Raw genomic sequence first — 19,530 nt, 5'->3', positions numbered from 1 at the left:
CAAGAGATTTTATTCTCCATATTGAAGCGTCAGGAGATCAAGCTGGGGAGGGCCTCCTTTCTCTGGAATAATTTATGCAAGTGTCTGTTAGCGCTGGTGGAGTGGCTCTAGTAGGAGTGGCTGAGGAGCTGGCAGCCTGCTTTGCATGAATCGTGGAGTCCAAGTTAGTGGCTGCAGCTTCGATATTTCCTGTCAGCCGCGCAGACAGAGCCGAGGCGAGGGCGGAGGAGGCGAGGAGAGGGATGGCAGAGAACAGCTCCGAGACAAGCGGCTCCGTTCACCGGAGATGTTTGGCCCATTCTCCGGCGGAGCGAAACATTTCAGCCGGCGTCGGGGCGTCCAAATGGATTCGACTAAATGTCGGGGGGACGTATTTTTTAACAACGAGACAGACGCTGTGTCGAGATCCAAAATCATTTCTGTACAGACTGAGCCAAGCTGACCCCGAGCTCGACTCCGACAAGGTAAATGCTAAGCTAGTTGAGCTAGTTAGGAGCACACTTGGTTAACTCCAATTTATTTTCCACTAAATTTGCTTATATGTACTCACGACACTGTGGAGAAATTAGGAGGACTGATAACTGTACTTATCCGCTTGCTCAAACAGTTCAACTCGTTTGGAGAAATCAGTCTTTATCAATATACTAAGTGCTAACTCGATTTTTTTTAGGCTAGCTAGCATTAGCCCGCTAAGCTAGCTAGATTCCGACAGTCACCACATGACATACGATCTCGCTGCTAGCTTGCGTGTGTATGTTTCTTTTCACAAGATAAGTTAGCAGGTGTTGTGGTTACATAAGCGTACCGTTTAAATTATTGAATCTTAAAAAAGCAGGGCAGGGTTGTGGGTAACTATTTTTACAGCTTTTGCAGTGAAAACATCAAGTCGCCTCAGTAGTTGGAAACTTTCCCCCATCCGAGTGAGGCCGTTGCATGGCGTTGCACTCATCGAGGTGTCAAATGTCAGATACCGTAGTAACAGTTCACAGCAGCCTCGTTTTTCTCTTCACCTGGACTGTGTTGAAATATAAATATCACATTGTCAGCCTTGAAGTAGATAGTGTAAGCATGACTGCATGCAATATTTAAACAAAGCTTTGGATGGGTTTAAGGCTGTGTTATTTCCTTAAAATTTGCCAGTCAAATACATATAGAAAGGCTGCATCGGTTAGATTTAACTTTCACATGGCTGTAGAGTAATCATTCACTTATTAAAGCCTCAGACAAAATATCACGTTCTGTCATATTGATGTGTTTTGATGCTCCACCCATCGACCTACAGATTGTAATGTCTGAGCATTGTTGTTATAATGAACTCACAAGTACCGACACATCAAATATTGCTCTTGAGGTTTATTTGTTCCCTTACTTTGTTTGCTCTGCAGCCTCTGTGCTCTTGGTGAGGCTCCCCTAATTAGTACATAAGTCATTGCCAGGTGGGGTGAGGTGCTGCTGACAACTGAGAGCTCCTGATGAAGTCACTCATCTCCCTGCATGACCCCGATGCTCCAGGCGTCTGTTTGTCCATCTGCCCACTTTAACAGCAGAATGCGTGTGCGCTTTAAGGCCCCTCACCGTTGTCAAACACAATGTATTAGTGTCTGAATACATAGTGTATTGTGCTCTGTTTTTCCACGTTCATTTTACTGCCCCATTATCCATTGTTCTCATCTAGATTTTAATCTTAACCTCTGCCCCCCACCCCCCATGCTAAGCTGAGACTGTGGCTCATCTCGTATTTTAATGCAAATATTTTAATCTCTGAATAATCAGCTTTCTTTTTTGTCAGTTTATCCTCCACGAGCAACGGATCAGTCCATCTCAATCCCTTGTCTTAAGTGTGTATCACACTCTCAAACCATCTCGGTACCTCTCTCCTGCAGGCTGTCAAGTTTAAGATATCTCCCGCTGCAGGGAAGGTTATTACTAGATAATATTTCATTGCCGATGTTCCTGTAACTATTTATGTTGACATAATTTCACCTTATTTGCAACTGAGCCCAGAAAGCTATGTGTTTCTGCGTCACTTATCCCTGCATGTGAATAGGAAGCCCATCAGACTGACAGATCAGTAAAGAGGTCTTTTTTTGGACGAAGGCAGTATTGTGTTTCCCAGCCAAGGAAATGAGTGGTTCAGTTCTCAGTCACGCAGGCTGACGTGCTTCAGCAGGACTCTTGAGGAGAACTGCATTATTCATGTTGTTGACTGGAGCTTGTTTTGCACATTGGGGTAGACCAGGGAGAAAGTGGAAGAAGTGCTGTCACGTGCACAGCCATAACAGCTGGTAGTTGTGTATTTAATAGTCATCTTTTTATTTGTTTATCCTGGGATTGACAAATGCCGATCACTGTTGTCATGTTGGAGTGATATTGATGTTACTAGGTTTGTAAGGATTAAGTGACCAACTGATGCTCGTCATTGTTGCTATTAAAACTGCCCAGTCAACGAGCTGAGAGATGCACTTCTATCCCATTGGCAGACTTCTGCTCTCAAAGTACTCAGCTCAGGACCACTCCACTAGAGACCCAGCTTTCGAGCTGCATCAATTTTTCAAGAAATCCATCACAAAGGATTCTTGTTCTTTCAACATCTTATTCTTTTCATATTCATATCCATTTGCTTCCTGCAGAACTTCTCTCTGCGGCATGTGTGAGAGAAATATGGCTGCATTTAATGCCTGATTCAGGTTGTGTGTCATGTCTGAGCCCACTGTGGGAGGCGACGTAAATATTTAACGGTGATATCGTCTCCTCCTGCACTGTCTTCTCGCAGTAAGTGCTCAAAAGGACACTGCAGAGTGCTACTGACAAATAAGAATTGACGCAAGTCGGATTTTATCACCTTTATCAGTCTAAAGCATCTTTCCTCACAAAATCCAGGCACTTAAAATTGATCACTGAGTTGTGCTGCAGTAGATTAAAGTGTTGTCAGAAGATATTTTACTCTGCACCAAACCCAGTCTTTGCATCTAGTTTCGTTTTATATTGCAATCAACATTTCTAGGTCTGTCTAGAGAAAGCTCCAGGTTGCAGTGATTTTCATGGTTTGCCAGCATCGCTGTGGAGCTTTACTTAACTGCCTCTCATCATGGCAGCAAAGCTTTTAGGGGACTTAAAAGGAGCTTCTCATTTAGTGCCAAAAACACTCCTCAGTCATAAATTGTTCTGCAAAATGCACCGACGGTGTTGCTTTGCAAAATTGAAAACGGTAAAAAGGCGAGAAGTTTCTTCCAGCCTTGGTGAAAGGCCACAACTCGAATTCAGATGTCAGTGTCAAATACTTTGAAATAGGAGATAGTTTCCCATATTATAGCCTTGATGTGATGTGTGTATTATTTAAAAGATGGAGGCCTAGTTGACTATGCCATTACTGCCTGTACTCCAGAGGGACTCCTGGCTCCTGCTCTACAAGGATCAGACTTCCACTTGGCTAAGTAGCTACAGTCATGTGACTCAGAAGATCTACTGCAACATCTTTAAGCTGTGTTTCTGCTAGAGGCTTGTACAGCAACTCTGCTTGGGAAGGCAGAGCAGCATTTGATAATGTCTTCATTCTTGTTATTCTTGGCCTGAGCAATTTGGAATGGCTTCGCATGACAGTGTTAATTGTTTTTCTCTCCCGCTGTTGTCGCCTTTTCTTTCATAATTACGGGTAACCAGCTGGTATATTTAGTAAAAGTCTGTATGAAATTTAGCAATCAATATCTTTTGTTATTATTGAATTCATGAATGGATCCGTACAGAGTTTTCATGCACACTTATTGTTGTCATTTGAAGCAAACATGTAGGGACTTGTAATTTTTTGTTGACTTAAGGATTGACTTTCAGTATTAATATGTCTGCATAAAGCCTTTTTGGACATCATGTGCTTGAAGGGCGGGTCACTGCGGTGTTTCCTGTGGGAGGATATGTATTGTAGGAGAAGAATGATAAGGTTCATACACCACACTTCCCTTTGCTGTGAAACCCACCCATCTGATTGGCTTTTGTTTATCTAAAATTGAACTTGTCTGTGGTTTGAATCTAGTCATGGTTAGGCCTGCTTCGACTTGGCTCTTGTTGCTGTATATACAGAAGTATTTGCTGGCCAAACGCACCATGTTGCATGTCTGGTCTAGACTAAACCGACCGATTTATGGTGATTATTGTAGGTGGTGATGGCCCTTGTCAGTGTATGTGTTAATATCATGTGACCTCTTGGTTAAGTGGTTATAAGCCTCACATTTTGTGTACTTAATAAACATTTATAAGGTTTTCGGAGGTCTCTCTTTTGTCACCAGTGTTAGAACCATTTTCACAACCTTTAAATTCATATTTGTCAAGATAGTTTTTCTCATCATGACTGTAGTACTACACAGTGATGGTAAACTTTCTCAGGCTGCACTTGGAGCTTTCTAATTCAATAAATTTCTCCACCTCTTTCCTGCCCGTCTGCCGCACATCCCAGCAGCAGCAGCCATCCTCCTATTCCCTCAGTGTTCCCACCCCTCTGTTTGTTGCCCAGTGCTCCCCAGCCTGGGCCCCCAGAGACACAGCCTTTTGTTTTTAATTAAAAACACTGCCCTCTTTGTGCACATGGGCCTGGATCAGAGCCCCCATAATCATCTCTATCTGAACTGGGTCACTGCCACCCCAAGTTCCCCATAGAAACATGTGCACCCAGAGGACCAGCTCCATTGAGCTGAGGGTTTTTGTATAACAGACGTTATAGTACAGCAGGTCAGCATGCAGCAAGTTTACAGAAGTGTGGAGTACATAGGGTATCTGTGTTTCATTTGTAGGAGTGCACCAGTATTTTTCTGTTAAAGCTGTTCATAGCTTTCAGTCTGTGTGCGAATCAAGTATATTTGCATGGTGCATTTGACCTTTTTCTCAGCAGGTGTTTTGACTTATACTAAGATGAGCACAGGTGTTATGAATAACATTAACATTGTCCATGTTATTCAAGTCTCCCAGTGCGACAGTGAGCAAGTGCACACAATACCAGGAACACTGAAACAAAAGCAGCAAAATGGAATTCACCTATTATTAATTTTGTAGAATCCTGTGCTTTTCTTACTGGGAACAGTCACATTGTCTTCTGAGAAAAATGCTGCACACGTATGCTCATAGTGCTTTTAAACTCATCCAAGTTTATTTTATCCAGCTGGGGAAAGCTTCCTAAAAACAAACCCTTAGTTGTTGGTGTTGTTGTTTATGACATCCACCATGAAACATAAATGTTGATGTTTTTTGCTATGACCTCGACAAGTTCCTGTGCAGGTTACCAAACCATGTTCTTAGAGAGTAATTGCAGTGAGTGTAAGACTAAAATTGAAGAGTTCTTTCATTAAAGCAGACGTGGACAATCAGACACAGGTATAGCTACTTCCATTTTAGTGGCATTAATGCAGCCATCATTAAACTTCCACCTGTGCTTCTCCTGCTATAACAAGTCAAAAATGCTTGCTTTAAACAAAGGCATATAGATGCATTCAGTGAGAACACTGGTGCTAGCAAAGATTCGTGTTTTCAATGTTTATTCAGAAAGCAAATTGACTTGTATATTACAAGATTTTTGACAGGGAAAAAAAGACAAAACTGGTGATACTTATCAGACAAATAAAAGATGTCTGCAGTGTTCAAGATAAATTACTGTAATGCAACAACATATTAGCTGCTGTTTTATATGTGATGTTGGTATAATTCTACTTTTGATACACGTTTCTCTGATATTTTCACAAGTTGATTTTTAAAAAAAATCAACATTTTGTGCTTCCACAGCAGGTAGGACAGAAGACGGTTGGAAACTACTGTTTAATGAAAATGTTTTGAATATTTTAACTGATGATGACCTAAATGAGTCAGTTGTTTTAATTTGCTCAGTACACTATCAAAGTGACTCTTCACATATTATTTGTAATCCATGTTTATTAAGATGGAAGAGAATGACATGCATATAAATGTACATATTTGAAATGAACAAAACAAATAAATTGAATTTGGAAATGGCACATTTGAACATTAATGCAGTTTTTTAATGTTTTACCATCTTCACCAGGGCAGGGACAAAATATCAGTACGGTGATGCTTCATGTGATTTTTTTTTCTCTTGATATATTATTGATATACTTCTGCCAAATATAGATATTTTTACTAAAACATGAAGGCACTGTAAGACAGACTCCCCTGCAACTTTGAGTTACCAAAGTTACTACTATATGACTCTTTGTAGTGGCGCTTGAAAAATTATTTCTGATAAACTGAATGGAAGTTAACTAACCTGCATTGAAGAAGAACCTCACAAGCAAAGTGGCAGACAGAGCAGATGGCAAGTAAACAAAAACAAATTAGAGAACTCATTATTTCAATTGACATTTTGTCAAAATAGAATATTATGAATACAGACCCACATTTATCACAATGCAGTGAAGAAATATATTATTCCTGCTTTATGCCTGTTTAGGGGTACTTTTTCTTCCACAATTATCTATCTATCATGATATATCATAGATGAATGTATCAAGTCTTTCAAAATATATCATGATACCATCATCACTGTGGGCGACGCATAATGAAAGTGTCCTATTGTGAGTGATTCTGTGCCTTCCACACCTGTTCAGCACTGTAGGGATTTTTGTCAAGGGATTTCCCATGGTTACAGGTGGCCATTGGCTAGACAGAAATGGGAACATTTGGTGTACATCAGCCTTTACTATGCATGGAACATGTGAAAGTCCTCCATGAAGGCCCACCTGTACCTAAGGACTATGGAAGTGTCAGAAACTGAGACTGGGCAGTCGAAACCTGAATAGAGCTCCACTGGGCTCCTGTGGAGTATTTTTGCCATGGAAAAGAGGTCAACCAGCCAAGAGGGCTCAGATTCATTACAAAAGAGAAGCGCTGGGACACTGTCTCATTATTGTAAAGATTAATGGGTTTTGAGTTGAATCCATCTTTAGACGAGGAAACTAACTGAATGTAGACGTGTCTGTCAGTGAAGGCTTGGCTGCATGTTTGATTTTGGTCAAAGCCTGGAGTGTATGACGATATTTCCGTGTTCTTGAGTAAATAATGTCACAAGTTGCATCAACCTGCAATGCTGCTTCTTCGCCAAGATTGCTCCTGAAGCCATATACTCATCTGAGGCAAAGGCAAACATCCTGTAGCATTTGAGGATTAGTACAAAATTTGCTGAAGGCCTTTCCTCTGTGCTTAGTATTTCACTTAATGTCACACACATATGACTCACTAAATGTTACACTGAATCAAACAACTTTTAGATGTAAACCGATGGTAGACAGCCGTACAAACTGACTTTCATATTATGTGTGAGGCCAATTATCTAACAGACCAGACTAGGCTAATTTTTGGTTGTAAGCCAAGGTGCTTTCTCTCGGTCCCCTCGGTGGATTCAGCCTGCTGTTCCAAATCTTTTTTTGTTCTGCTCTAATTGTTTTAGCCTCCTCTTCCCCCATGAGACAGAGACGGCCTAATCACAGTACTTACAGAAATAGGGGAATACCCAGCGGTTGTGAAGGAATCAGGATAAAACCCAAGGCCTGTGGGAATAGGGGTGTGATATCCCAAAGCGGTTATATGTGTGGCCCTGCACGCGCATGTCTTCTCAACCGCTGTGGAGATTATCAGCACAGGAGCTGACCTGATAATTCTCATCCCTCGAGTTTTGTTCACTGATGTGCACTGGGAGTTTTTTTCCGCTCAGATTATGTTTCGATCAAGGTTTACACCCGCTCATTGAAAGATTCATTTAAAAAAAAAAAAAAAAAAAACAGTGTCGTTTTTAGGAAATGCAGTTGTTTCATCTCTGTAGAGCAGTCATAGAAATACAGAAATGTTAGTTGTCTTTCTGTTTCTTTAAAACTCACATGGAGTACAGTATTTTTCCGTTAATTTAATCTTTCGCTTTTTGCCTTTCAGGATGAAACTGGTGCCTATCTCATAGACAGAGACCCCACATACTTTGGGCCAGTGCTTAACTACTTGAGGCATGGCAAACTGGTGCTCAACAGGGACTTGGCAGAGGAAGGTAATGTCTCTGTGTAAAAAAAAATAAATAATAATAATTCAACCATAGTTTAAATATTCTAAATGGTAATGTTTTGGTGTCTAAATAGTAGTGATGGCAGTTGTTGCAAGAAAATAAAGGCAAATTAGAAGAAGGCACATCACTTGCTTGGTCTTCTCTGTGGTGCAGGGAGTTCAATCTCTCAGACATCCAACTTACTGAACAAATAAGCTCCCACACACGTATCAGTACTGCATTGATTATTCACATCAGTTAAAGCAGTAAAATGGAGAAATATTTACAAGGAGGCAGGATATAGACTGTTGACAAATATTTAAATTAGCAAAAAGACTACAAGCCAGAGGAGTCCGTCTCTATGTAAGATAACACGGTATATTTTTTTTAAACTTAAAACACACAGGGCAATTGCAGAAAATTAATCAATAAAAAATAAATGAATCCATTTGAGCTGCCTACATGTCCACCCACATCCTGGTTAGCAGAATTCAGTTGCAGTACAAATATTTCAATTGGCCAGACAAGTGTACAGGTTGATTCCGACGCATTGTGCCGGTGCATCTTTGCAGATTCCAAATAGTAGATGCCTTTTTTTCTTAGTAGAAAACCATGACTTTAAGGAGTAGTAACACAATATATCTGCTCAAAAAGTGTTTCTCATTCCCTGTTTTTAGGTGTGTTGGAGGAAGCTGAATTCTACAACATCACATCATTAATAAAGCTCATCAAGGACAAGATCAGGGAACGTGACTGCAAAACATCACAGGTATGAAATTTCTGTTTAAATTATGAAATTCCTACAAACAAAATAAGTAAGTTATGTTGATTAAAGTTCATTTTGTTTTTGCTAATTTTTTTCACATGCGTTCGTCCTTCCCTTCAGGTTCCAGTGAAGCACGTATATCGGGTGCTGCAGTGCCAGGAGGAGGAGCTGACACAAATGGTGTCGACCATGTCTGACGGCTGGAAGTTTGAACAGGTAAATCTCTTCCCGCAGGGCCACAGCAGCAGTCCTCCTTTCATGTGCTTCACCCACCCCGCTATGCTCACGTTGACCCAGAAAGTCCAATCCTCAATGTTGGAAATGGATAAAAAAAAGCCAACAGCAAATCACATCTTTCTCAATGTCCGCATACATGATCCGGGCATCCCTTCTGTGCTCTGATTGGTTGTTGCAGCTTGTCAGTATAGGTTACGGGCGGGCCCACCAGTCAGAGTTTCTGCTGATTGTGTCAAGGGAGGTGAAGGGAGAGGAGTCTGCTTTGCCAAACAACAGCGGAGAGGTGTGTCCCACAAATTTCTGTCCACGGGCTGGTCACTGCATGGTCCCCATGTTGTCCATACACACCCCGTTGGTCATTGTTTGTCCCAAGTAGACACGTAGCTGTTGGTTACTTTTTGAGTTGATATTTATTTTCAGTGTTCATTTGTACTGCTTGCTCACCAGTGAGGCTAAGAGAACCTGACACTTTTAGTCTTGTCTGTGATTTTGTTTTATTTTTTTGTTCATTCTGCATTCACAGTTTGTCAGCCTGTCAGAAGCTTTCTCTGTTTTGCCTTTATGTAGACACTTGATTGTTTTTGGGGCTGTAACGTAGTTCTGGTTCTTGTTGTGGAGGTGAACAGTTTTTGTTTTGTTTTTTTTTCATCTCCTTCCAAGTACATAATGTACCTCTTAACTGAAATAGTCAAACATTAAAATCCCTCTCAGGTCATTGATTAAGCCTCTAAAAATCCATGAAATCCATGAAAACCGTTCCTTCCTTGTTTAAAATAGCTTAGATATAACTCTCCACTGCTGTGTACTTTAGAATTTGAAAATCGATGCCACTTTCTCCTCTGTAACCGAATGCAGCTCAAGCACACCAGTTCACCAATGACTCTGATCAAACACTGTAAACCTACACAACTCTACACTATTTACAAGTTGTAAAGTTAGAGTAATTCCATGCATGCTGAAACCAGAAACAGGCTTTGAAAAATAAGAGTAATCTTAAAGAAAGCCCCACCTCACAAACTGATAGAATTGTGTTTTTTAGGTTTGTTATCCATGAAACCTTGGAAGTCTAATTCTGTGTTTTTGAGACAGTCATCAGTACAACTACAGTTTCAAGGTGGAAATACTCAGCCGTGGTGTTTACTGCGTACTTTGCTCATGATAGGTCTTCCAGCATATAACAAAACACCATATGGACAAGTTAACAAGGTAAAAAGCCTAAAGCTCTAGCATCTGCCCAGGTGAGTCTTTTGGAGAGAAGAGCTTTAATTACCTACTACTGTTTTAAAGACTATAACTGATAGTTTGTTGTCTAAATTTGTTTTACCTTCAAAGTCAATAGAGTTTGTGCATGCTGAGTGTTTCAGCAGAGTGACAAGTGGAATAGTTACTAGCTAGTTGAGATTGTTTGGTCAGTTTTTCTACATAAATGCCTAATGTTCGAGAGTTGACTTAACAACAACAAGTCTCTGGCAGCAGTGACTAATGAGGCGATGCATGTCTGAACATGCACACCTGGGTACAGGCCATATACATGTAGCCTGCAGTACACACACACTTCATGTTCAACAGCAGATATTCAGAAACGGGAATTACTTTTTTTCCTCTTGAGTTTCAAGGTGTGCATGCTGTTTGTTTTTAAAGTTGCTTTTATTTGTCCTCTTGTGTTGTTTTTGTTGTTTATTTGGAGTGACATGACTAGAGACAGGAACAGTTTTGTTATTTGGATAGTTTAAAGGTGTCATTTGTAGGATTTTCTGACAACACTCCTTGTGTGAAGGTAAACATTAACCTGCTCTTGCAAGTGGTAGTTTCTGTGATGTTTTCATTTGGTTAACTTTGGGTTGGCCCAGTCCCAGTTTAGTCTCGAGTAAACTCTTTTAATAGACAGACTCAAAGTACAGAAGGCAGCTTAGCTAATGCTGTGTTGATTGTACTGATCCCAGATAGTTTGACAATGGAGGAAATGGAGAAAAATCTCACTTGTGCCATCTACATCATACTAATACTAACAGTTCGATCTTGAGTCAAAGAGCTTAAAATTGGATCTGAATCCATGGACGGCAGTGATTGTCTGTTGTTTGCTCTTTTCTTTGCTTTGTAAGAGATGCTGTAGTTTTCAAAGCCTCAGTTTTACTTGTTCACTTTAAACAAGCCTGGTCCTCAAGTCAAATCTACCATTCCCCATTGATTTTCAACCAGCATGTTTGCTTCCTGTGGTCAAGTCCCTGCACTTGTATATTGTCAATAACTATCTCCTGATCAACCTTTTCTGTGTATAGTGTCTTTGTGCTGTTTTTTTTTCCTGATTAGCTTATTTTGTGGACCACTGATCATTTTCTTTCCGTATGTCTGCTTCGATAATTCAATTTTCCGTTTTCCCTGTAAATCTTCTGAATGTTTTATTTCTGATTCCATGCTTGTATGCCTGCAGGTCTTGAATTTGTGTTTGTTTTTTTTTTTCTAAATATAATGACCTAATTCTCATATGTTTCAATGTATCCGTTCATGGTGTGTTACCTTTCTAGTTTAAATTTTAAAGTGACGCATCCTATTGCCCTCGGTGTACCATGTAATTGTGTAACCATGGCCTCCTGGGTTGACCAAGGATTTTTCATGTGTCATCCCCACCCTATCCCACATTTTATGGCATTCTGCATTGCTATCTATATGGAAAGGGCTATAAATGTGAGGTAACTAATCTCAGAAGCAAACTACAAAGTAAGAATTATACAGTCATGCTTGGATTGGTCCATAAGAACTATTTTGGGCTATGTCTAATTCGTAGAACGTGTCCTGTTTTGTCCAAAGTACCATCTATAATAAACTATCACAGCTTAAATTTAAGTTGCAGGACCCTGTACACTCTCTGTGCTCCATTTTTGGTTTCTTTTACATTAATTTAAGGTCCCCCTATTTTTGTTTTCCCAAAATGAGTAACTCAGTTTTTGCCTCTACTTCATCAGTCTAAAGCCAGTTCTTCCTGTGTGCTCTGCTCTCGTGTCTCTTTAGCTGGTCAGCATCGGCTCCTCTTATAACTACGGAAACGAAGACCAAGCTGAGTTCCTGTGTGTAGTCTCCAAGGAGCTGCACAATCAATCATATGGGACAAACAGTGAGCCCAGTGAGAAGGCTAAGGTAAGCGTGTGGAAAGGACCGTTGAAAATCCATCCACAGCAAACAGCTGTGAAAGATGGCTTGTGCTGGATGTTTTTAAATGTGTTGCATTTATGAACGTGCCACCGGGGGGACTGAAAGCACCTCTGGTTTATTGATGACAAATCCCAATGAAGGACTGCATTGTGAATACTCAGCCCCTCAGTGAAAAAACTGCCTGCATAACCACGAGCAATCAAAAAAAATGAACATAAAATGTATGAATTAAGGAAGATATGAGTTTTGATGTTTTAATAACTGCTGCTTCTGTTTGGATTTAGGCATAAACAGAGCTTCATTCACTCTACACTCTACTGCTAAAATGTATGCCATGTTACATTTAACTGGAAGTCTAAACAGTATAATCCATGCTAGGAGCATTAAGAGAGCAGAGGTCTGCAGATTAGTGGGGCGATTGGCAAGGTCTGACATTTTCTCAAAGGTTTAGGGAGTGATGCAGATAGAATTCATACCCAGAGGAACCTCCATCAGCTTGTGAGCTGCAGGGACGCCCTCTCTGAAGACAGCTGTACATTGTTACATCTATATTTATGGTTGCATTTTGCTGTTTAGTAAGATGATTAACCAGTGCATCTTTGAAGCAAATGTAGAGATTTTGTTGTGATTCCTTCCAAGGCACCTTATCCAAACCAGCTTCCTAATTATGACTTATTTACACTCTGTATTTTTTATACAAAGATTTGTGATCTGAAATTCTCTTCTGTCAAAGCTGATGTGCACACAGTTCAAAGCAAAAGAACTGGGCTTGGCAAGAAGGTGCCCTTGGATATTATTTTTGAGTTTTGCATGTTAGTTGATAATGTTGACCCCCTTTAAACATAATCATTAGTTTTATTTTTCACCTTGTCCTCCTTCCCAACTTTTTACACCTTCATTCATTTCCGTTATTTTACAACACACCTTTTTGTCTTCTTCTGTGCCGTCTGCATGCTGCATGTTGCTCAGAGCGAGGACGAAGAGACGGATTATGAAATGAATGACTCTGATTAGAGTTGAGCACTTATGACTCACTGGTGAGCGCTCAACAGCTCGTAGTCCCTCCACCACCACCACACCTCCTTAGTTTGTCCTTCTTCCTTTTTCAGCTCCCCTCGATGCATTTAACACTCCTGTTTCACATTTGCTTTCAAAGACAACAAGAGCTGATATGAGGTACTTAACACCAAAGTCTAGTGACAGAATCCAGGTTGGAAATCAGCTTTGGAATAAAGTGTGCAAGCCAAAGCTAAATCAAAAGCCAGATGGCTCCTGCTGAGACTGGAGACTTTGTAGCAGGTGAAGCTCTCTTTGAAACCAGATGGGAAGAACTCCATTTGTTTCAGACCCTTGTAATTATTGACATGCTCATCGCCTTGGTTAATGGAGGGCATGCTGAATCATCAGCTGCTGCATTTTGACTCATTCTCCCAGAGAATGACATTGAAAGGAAAGGATGGACTGATGCACTCCCTCTGCCACTTCTCTATCAGAACTAGCAGTAGTCTCTATGTATGTGTTCTTACAGTCAGACCACCAATGAGCTTTTCAAAATTACACATTGGTAGTAAAAATGACCATTTGTCTTCCATGTCATATCGCCCAACACTAAAACTACAGTTAGACTGCAACATTTCTCCTATTAATGTCTTCATTTTTTGCTTGTATGTGACTCAGATCAGTTTTGAACAACACAAATCATATAGTTCTCCTTCAGCCAATACCAGCTTGGGCCACTTCCAGATATTGCCCTGAAGAGACAGGATGGGACCTCAATTTGATTAGTCATATCAGAAATAATGCAACCTTTACATTCCTCTAGATCGACCTTCATCACAATTCTTAATTTCAACAACGTAGGGTAACCGGGCCCTGTGTCCAGCCAATACAGCCTAGCCCTGTGTCCTCTCTCAAGGAGATCGGACGCCTTCAACAAATGCCTTGCTGCGAGACTCTATTAGCGAGACACTGACCAACATAGGTAAAAATAGTCTTTGACAACCAAAATTTTTTAATGAAATCTATTCGCGTAAAGCCCTTTATGTCTCCATGGTACCACTTGAGACTACAGTACAACTCACGACACACATACGTACATTAGTAGCAGCCACTACTCTACAAAAAGTAATAATTAAAAGTCTGGCTCTCTTTTTCCTTATCGCTACCTTCCAGTGCACATCGAGTCATAGATAGAATGCTGCCATTAGTGGCCTCCATATTTAGTTTCGTACGGCAGTGTGCTGTGCGTGATGTCTTTGTTTCTTCGTGTATGCGGGTCAGTTCAGGACCATGACCTGCTAACACCGGAATCGAGCCAAACAAAAAATCTGATCTGACAGTGTTCAAAAATGATCAATATTGAGTGCATGATTATCACAATTATTCATTATCCAAATAGGACTTAAAAACAGTTCTTCACCTAAAACCTGTCCCAGATACAAAATATGAATAGGATTTTACCCACAATGCCCCAATTGCTAAACAGCTACTTATCAATAGACATTACAATTTACCAATGTTCAGTGAAGGCGTCACACGCAGGCTACGGTAGATGCAAACTAGGTAGCTGTGCATAAAGAAGCTTCTAGTCTCCCTTTTTGGTACAGTGGTGCAGCATCTCAGACAAGTATGTGGCCAAGGATGCATTTTAAATGTAAATATTACAATCAAACATGAACTGTTAATTCTAGGAAGCCAGAATTATGATTGAGATAAATACTGAACAACCCTGGGATTTGAGCAAGAAATCCAAATTGAGCACCAAGGCTTGTACTATGAGAAAAGCCTAACTTACCACCACAGAGAACGGAAATGTGGTCTGATTCTTGAAATGATCTCTTCACAACATGCATGATGGTGGCCTAAAACCCACAGTAGTTTCACTAAAAGTGCTTTGAACCAGTGTTCAGACCTTAAGAGGAATATTTTAGCAGCATGTCTTTCCAGCACCAAGGTTTGTTCTGCTTGACAAGGTTCCCAAATTTATGAGTAAACTGCATAAAGGAACTCTTTCTTTCACGCTTTCATTGCTTTCACTCATGCAAGTTCCTTTTCTCTGCCCTCTATTCAATGTTTATTTCGCCTACCGCATAGTGTAAATGTATGAGTGCTCTTGGCTGGGAGAGTAATCACTGTGGCAAGAACACATGCTTCTGTAGGGGGGGGAACTATAAAAGCAACTGTGACTACCAACATGCTGGAGGCTGTGTAGTGTCAAGTATTGAGCGACTTTCAGACCATGTTGTATGATGTGTTTTTGTTCATTGTGTAATTTTTGTCTTCATCTCTGCAGATTCTTCAGGAAAGGGGTTCCCGGATGTGAAAGGGACTCAGTATTATGAGCTCCAGGTGTTATGATGCAAACATATCATCTTTGTGGAAGAACGTTTGGCACAATGGAGATTTAAAGGGGGATTGTGCATTTATTTTGTGTTTTCCCTCCACTTTTGTTTTTATTTCTTGATGTAAATAAGTCTGTTTACTGACAATTTGTGCCTGTACGTTAAAACTGGACCATTTTGAATTAGTGGAAAGTTGTTTTTTTTTCTAATTGAAAGTAAGGAATTGTTATCTACAAATGTTTTATGCTATAAAATATGGCCAGCGTCATATAAGGCCAATGATTCTCTCAGGGTCATCTATTGAGTTAATTCTTATATCCTCCAACTCAAGGGTCTGGTAAGGGATCAGTATGGTCTTTATAACTCTGAGTATCAAACACAAAATCATTGTTAAGAGATGTTAAGAAGGGAATTGTGCATTTACTTGATAAAGGGTCAGGCTATTAAATAAGAAATACACCCCAAAAGCAAAATGTTAATCCAAAGATTTGAAACAGTTTTACTGAGATTTGTGATCATGAGGATTCCAACTACACAACACACATTTTGAGAGATGCATTTGAGGAATCATTTTAGTCTTACTTGAATTTTTTCAGTAAGAATATGCTGTCAAAAAGGACAGTAGGGTATGAGAACAAAACAAAAATGTCTGTGATTTGACTGTTGATAAAGGGGCATTGGGTAAATAAACGGCTTTTATTCATGATGAGGAAATAACAGGTATATTAAAGTTCCATTTAAAAATGGACCAAGCCTGTTTTTGAGATGGAAATATCTCCTTTCTATGGCAATGCTATGAAGTTACATAGTTTTTAAAATATTTGTACTAGAAATAAAAGTATTGTGTATCTTGCCACCTTAGTAGTCCAACTAAGCCTGTAGTCAACCAAACAACATCTCGGTCGACTAAAATAGTACCTATTCTTTAACCAATCGATTGGTCAAAGAGGAAAAAAAAATCAGCCACCTACTAGCCTTATTAGCCTAAATAAATTACAAATACACATGAAAATCTGGTATTTTCAGCATTAAATCACTTTACGCTTGTTATTTGATACTAACATAGTAAAACAGACTTGGAGCCGACAGCGTGCACCTGCCCTTACTCGTGTTTTCCGAAAATAGAACTGCAACAGCTGGTGATCTTAGCACAAGAAATGTTGATAAATATAATGCAGACAAGTTAAGCCTATTGTTTTTAGATGATCTGCCATGTTGGTTGTTGCAAACTACTGTTTGCAAAGTTTACACTTGATTTTTTTGGCCATTTGTTTTAACACAAATGCAGCCACGCTGGCGACTTCTTTGACATGGTGTCAACTAATTGAGGCTACCGATGTAGCATTTTTCTCTCTATGAAAGCAACACCGCCGATTCTCCTACCACTGAAAGTTTGGTTTAATGAGAGCATATTGACCAACAAGTTGACCTGGAGACTACAGCTCTGCCACAGATACCGGTGTTCTGTGGGATTTAAGTTCTTATATTTTCAGGATGCATATGTAGAGATTAAGATTATTGCAGTTTCTGCAAAATTGTGGTGATGTAAAGAACTACAATGACTCTGAAGTGACGGTTTATTTAAAGCTATGTTGTTTGGAACTTCTTATTTAGTTTGAGACCTCATGTTCATAAATCTAAAGTCAACTGCCAAAAACAGTGTTTCAAATGTGAATTCTGTTAGAAAGTGATAACATTTTTTTAATCATCACTGTCCAACAATGTCCTGTTCCTGTCTGGAAAAATGTCCTCAAGACAACGGGGACATTTTTTTTGCCCACTGGCATCTGAGCTATCCTTAACTCATTTTTTTCATATGTTTGAGGGAACATCTTGTTTATGACCTTTTTCCCTTTTTTTTTCTCTTATTTTTTTGAGGGGAGGTATTTGTGGTGTTTGGGGGACTAGAACTGTTTGAAGATGGTGGTGAAGGACTTTCTGTTCATATCAAGAAGATTTTGTTTTCATGTAAATAATCCAAATTCAATATTAATATTTAACTCTTAAGACAACTGCACGTTTTGTACACTGTATAGAAAACACGACTTCAAAATGGAAGTTGTTTGTACTGGATCTTTAAAAATGAGAAAATCTTGACAATGTTAACTTCTGTTTTGCATTGTTTGTACAGGAGATTTCTGAGTTGGGGTTTAAAACAGCTGATGCTGAATACAGTGTCTTTCACTGAGAACATGCCTGGAACATGTTTTGATAACCAATAACAAAGCTATACTTGGCTGGCTATGAAGTTGACTGTTACATTTAAACACAAATGTATTTTTTCTTGCAGTGTGATAGATTCTTCTTAGCATTTTGAATTGTGTAGATTTCGTACACAGCATTACAAGCACTACAGTGGAAAACACTGCACATTGCTTACAGCCTGTAATGTTGTTAATGTAAATACTGCATTTTAGAACACTTTTTTTAATAGAAAGTTGTTTTCAGGTTTGATGAGTGGTTTTGATAGGTTGGATATTTCATTCACAAATAATCATTTAGTGCTGCCTTTTTCCCAGTGACCAAAATCCAATGTCTTATGTGTATTGTACACATTGATCTTAGTGTCAGGGATGAGTAAACTTTTCTTAATGCTGGCACACTTTGTACATATAGACTTGTTAACGACACACAAACCTCCATTTACTCACATGTACACGTATACACTTGACTAAAACGGTTTTTATATTGTCGGGGAAACAAGTATGGATGCATGTTTTTGAAATTAATATACACACATATATATCTATGAACACAAACGCACACAAGGGCTTTTAAAGTGCAAAATTTGAAATCTGCAGAGGTTCAATCAAAGTAGACTGGATTTCCTGCCAGAGCTAGGCTATGTTTACATTTGCTATAGTATTCTGAAGCCTTCCAATTATGTACTGTCTTGCACTCCCTCACACGTTAACCTACGTCTGACTTGTTTGACTGCACCGATGGCAACTAGCACTCCCCATGAGCTGATAATCACTCTGATGTGAATATACTCCATTTCTAACAGCCAATGCTTGAGCGTTGCAGACAATCTTGCTTCCCACCCCTTCCCTGATGATAGAAATACTCGTTTTTAATAGGATGAACCTGCTCAGAGCTAAGGTTTATTTGAGTCTTTTAAGACTTTTATTCTGTGATTTAAATTGTATTTGTGTTTTGAATTGCTTGGTTCAGCTGTTTTGATATGCTCTGGTCTGAGGTCTTTAAACCCCTCTAGCAGCTACATTACATTTAACGCCCTTCACAAACAGGTTGTCTGGTCGACTATCTTGGCATTGATAATTTTTCATGTGATGGACAAACTTATCTAATCTGTAGCCTAATACTTTTAAGTGCCCAGTTTGTTTTGCATTCGAGTCATAAACCACAGACCACTGTAATGCATGATTGATGATGATCACACTTGTAATCGGAGGGAATGAATGTGTCATTTTTCCTCAATCTAACAATTACATTAATATGGTTCTCATATCACTACATAGATCACTTCTATATGATCTTATGCAATGTTAGGCAAATGTACAAACTAAGTATGAGGGTTAAGGGGATAGATCTTTATGGTCTTGCATAAGGTAAACCCAATAAAAATGTTGTCATTCATATCTGTCGGTGTACATTTATTTCTCGTGTGTTCTTATGCCATTGGTAGGACTCACTTTAATGTCATACTGTCGTTTTACAATAGTAAACATCAGTAATTACATCGGTACATGATACCGGAGGGCATTTGCACTTGTATAAACTGGCAAAAAATGGTTAAGTCGTGACAATAAATCATAATTTTTGATACATAGCGACCTCGTGTGTCGTGTCCTCAAAACTCGCTCTTGTGGCTGAGTAGCCTGAAAATATGCCTGTTTAAATTTAGACGAAAAAAATTTTTGAACTCCTTTTATTCATACCTGACTACAAAAACTTTTCTAAAATATATATGTATATATATTTCATTCAAAAATGCATGCTACTGTACCCTAAAGTGTTTTGTGATGTTACAGATAAGAACATTTTTGTCA

The 19,530-nt window shown here is 39.4% G+C and overlaps 1 protein-coding gene across 2 annotated transcripts; it reads left to right on the top strand.

Moving 5' to 3' along the window:
• Window positions 1-112: 112 nt before the first annotated feature.
• On the top strand, window positions 113-19,117 carry kctd5b (potassium channel tetramerization domain containing 5b). Of its 2 annotated transcripts, XM_023294265.3 has the most exons (7): window positions 113-464; window positions 7,921-8,029; window positions 8,701-8,792; window positions 8,910-9,005; window positions 9,205-9,309; window positions 12,036-12,161; window positions 15,469-19,117. In XM_023294265.3, the coding sequence occupies exons 1-7, from the start codon at window positions 243-245 to the stop codon at window positions 15,496-15,498; spliced, it is 780 nt and encodes a 259-aa protein (XP_023150033.1). In that variant the 5' UTR covers window positions 113-242; the 3' UTR covers window positions 15,499-19,117. The 2 variants fall into 2 exon arrangements, with proteins under 2 accessions (XP_023150033.1, XP_023150034.1); XM_023294266.3 differs by lacking the exon at window positions 9,205-9,309 and having other exon boundaries at window positions 123-464.
• Window positions 19,118-19,530: the final 413 nt, after the last annotated feature.

The sequence above is a fragment of the Amphiprion ocellaris genome, chromosome 18 (genome assembly GCF_022539595.1).
Source record: "Amphiprion ocellaris isolate individual 3 ecotype Okinawa chromosome 18, ASM2253959v1, whole genome shotgun sequence".
NCBI classification, from domain to species: Eukaryota; Metazoa; Chordata; class Actinopteri; family Pomacentridae; genus Amphiprion; species Amphiprion ocellaris.
The sequence above is the reverse complement of the archived record's forward strand: the minus strand, read 5'-3'. Positions and strand labels throughout refer to the sequence as shown.

Bases quoted from the DNA above. Each gene is read 5' to 3' on its own strand.
- kctd5b (XM_023294265.3), top strand. From the start codon at position 243: ATGGCAGAGAACAGCTCCGAGACAAGCGGCTCCGTTCACCGGAGATGT. The intron at 465-7,920 runs GTAAATGCTAAG...TTTGCCTTTCAG, and splicing joins CCGAGCTCGACTCCGACAAG to GATGAAACTGGTGCCTATCT. The intron at 9,310-12,035 runs GTGTGTCCCACA...GTGTCTCTTTAG, and splicing joins TGCCAAACAACAGCGGAGAG to CTGGTCAGCATCGGCTCCTC.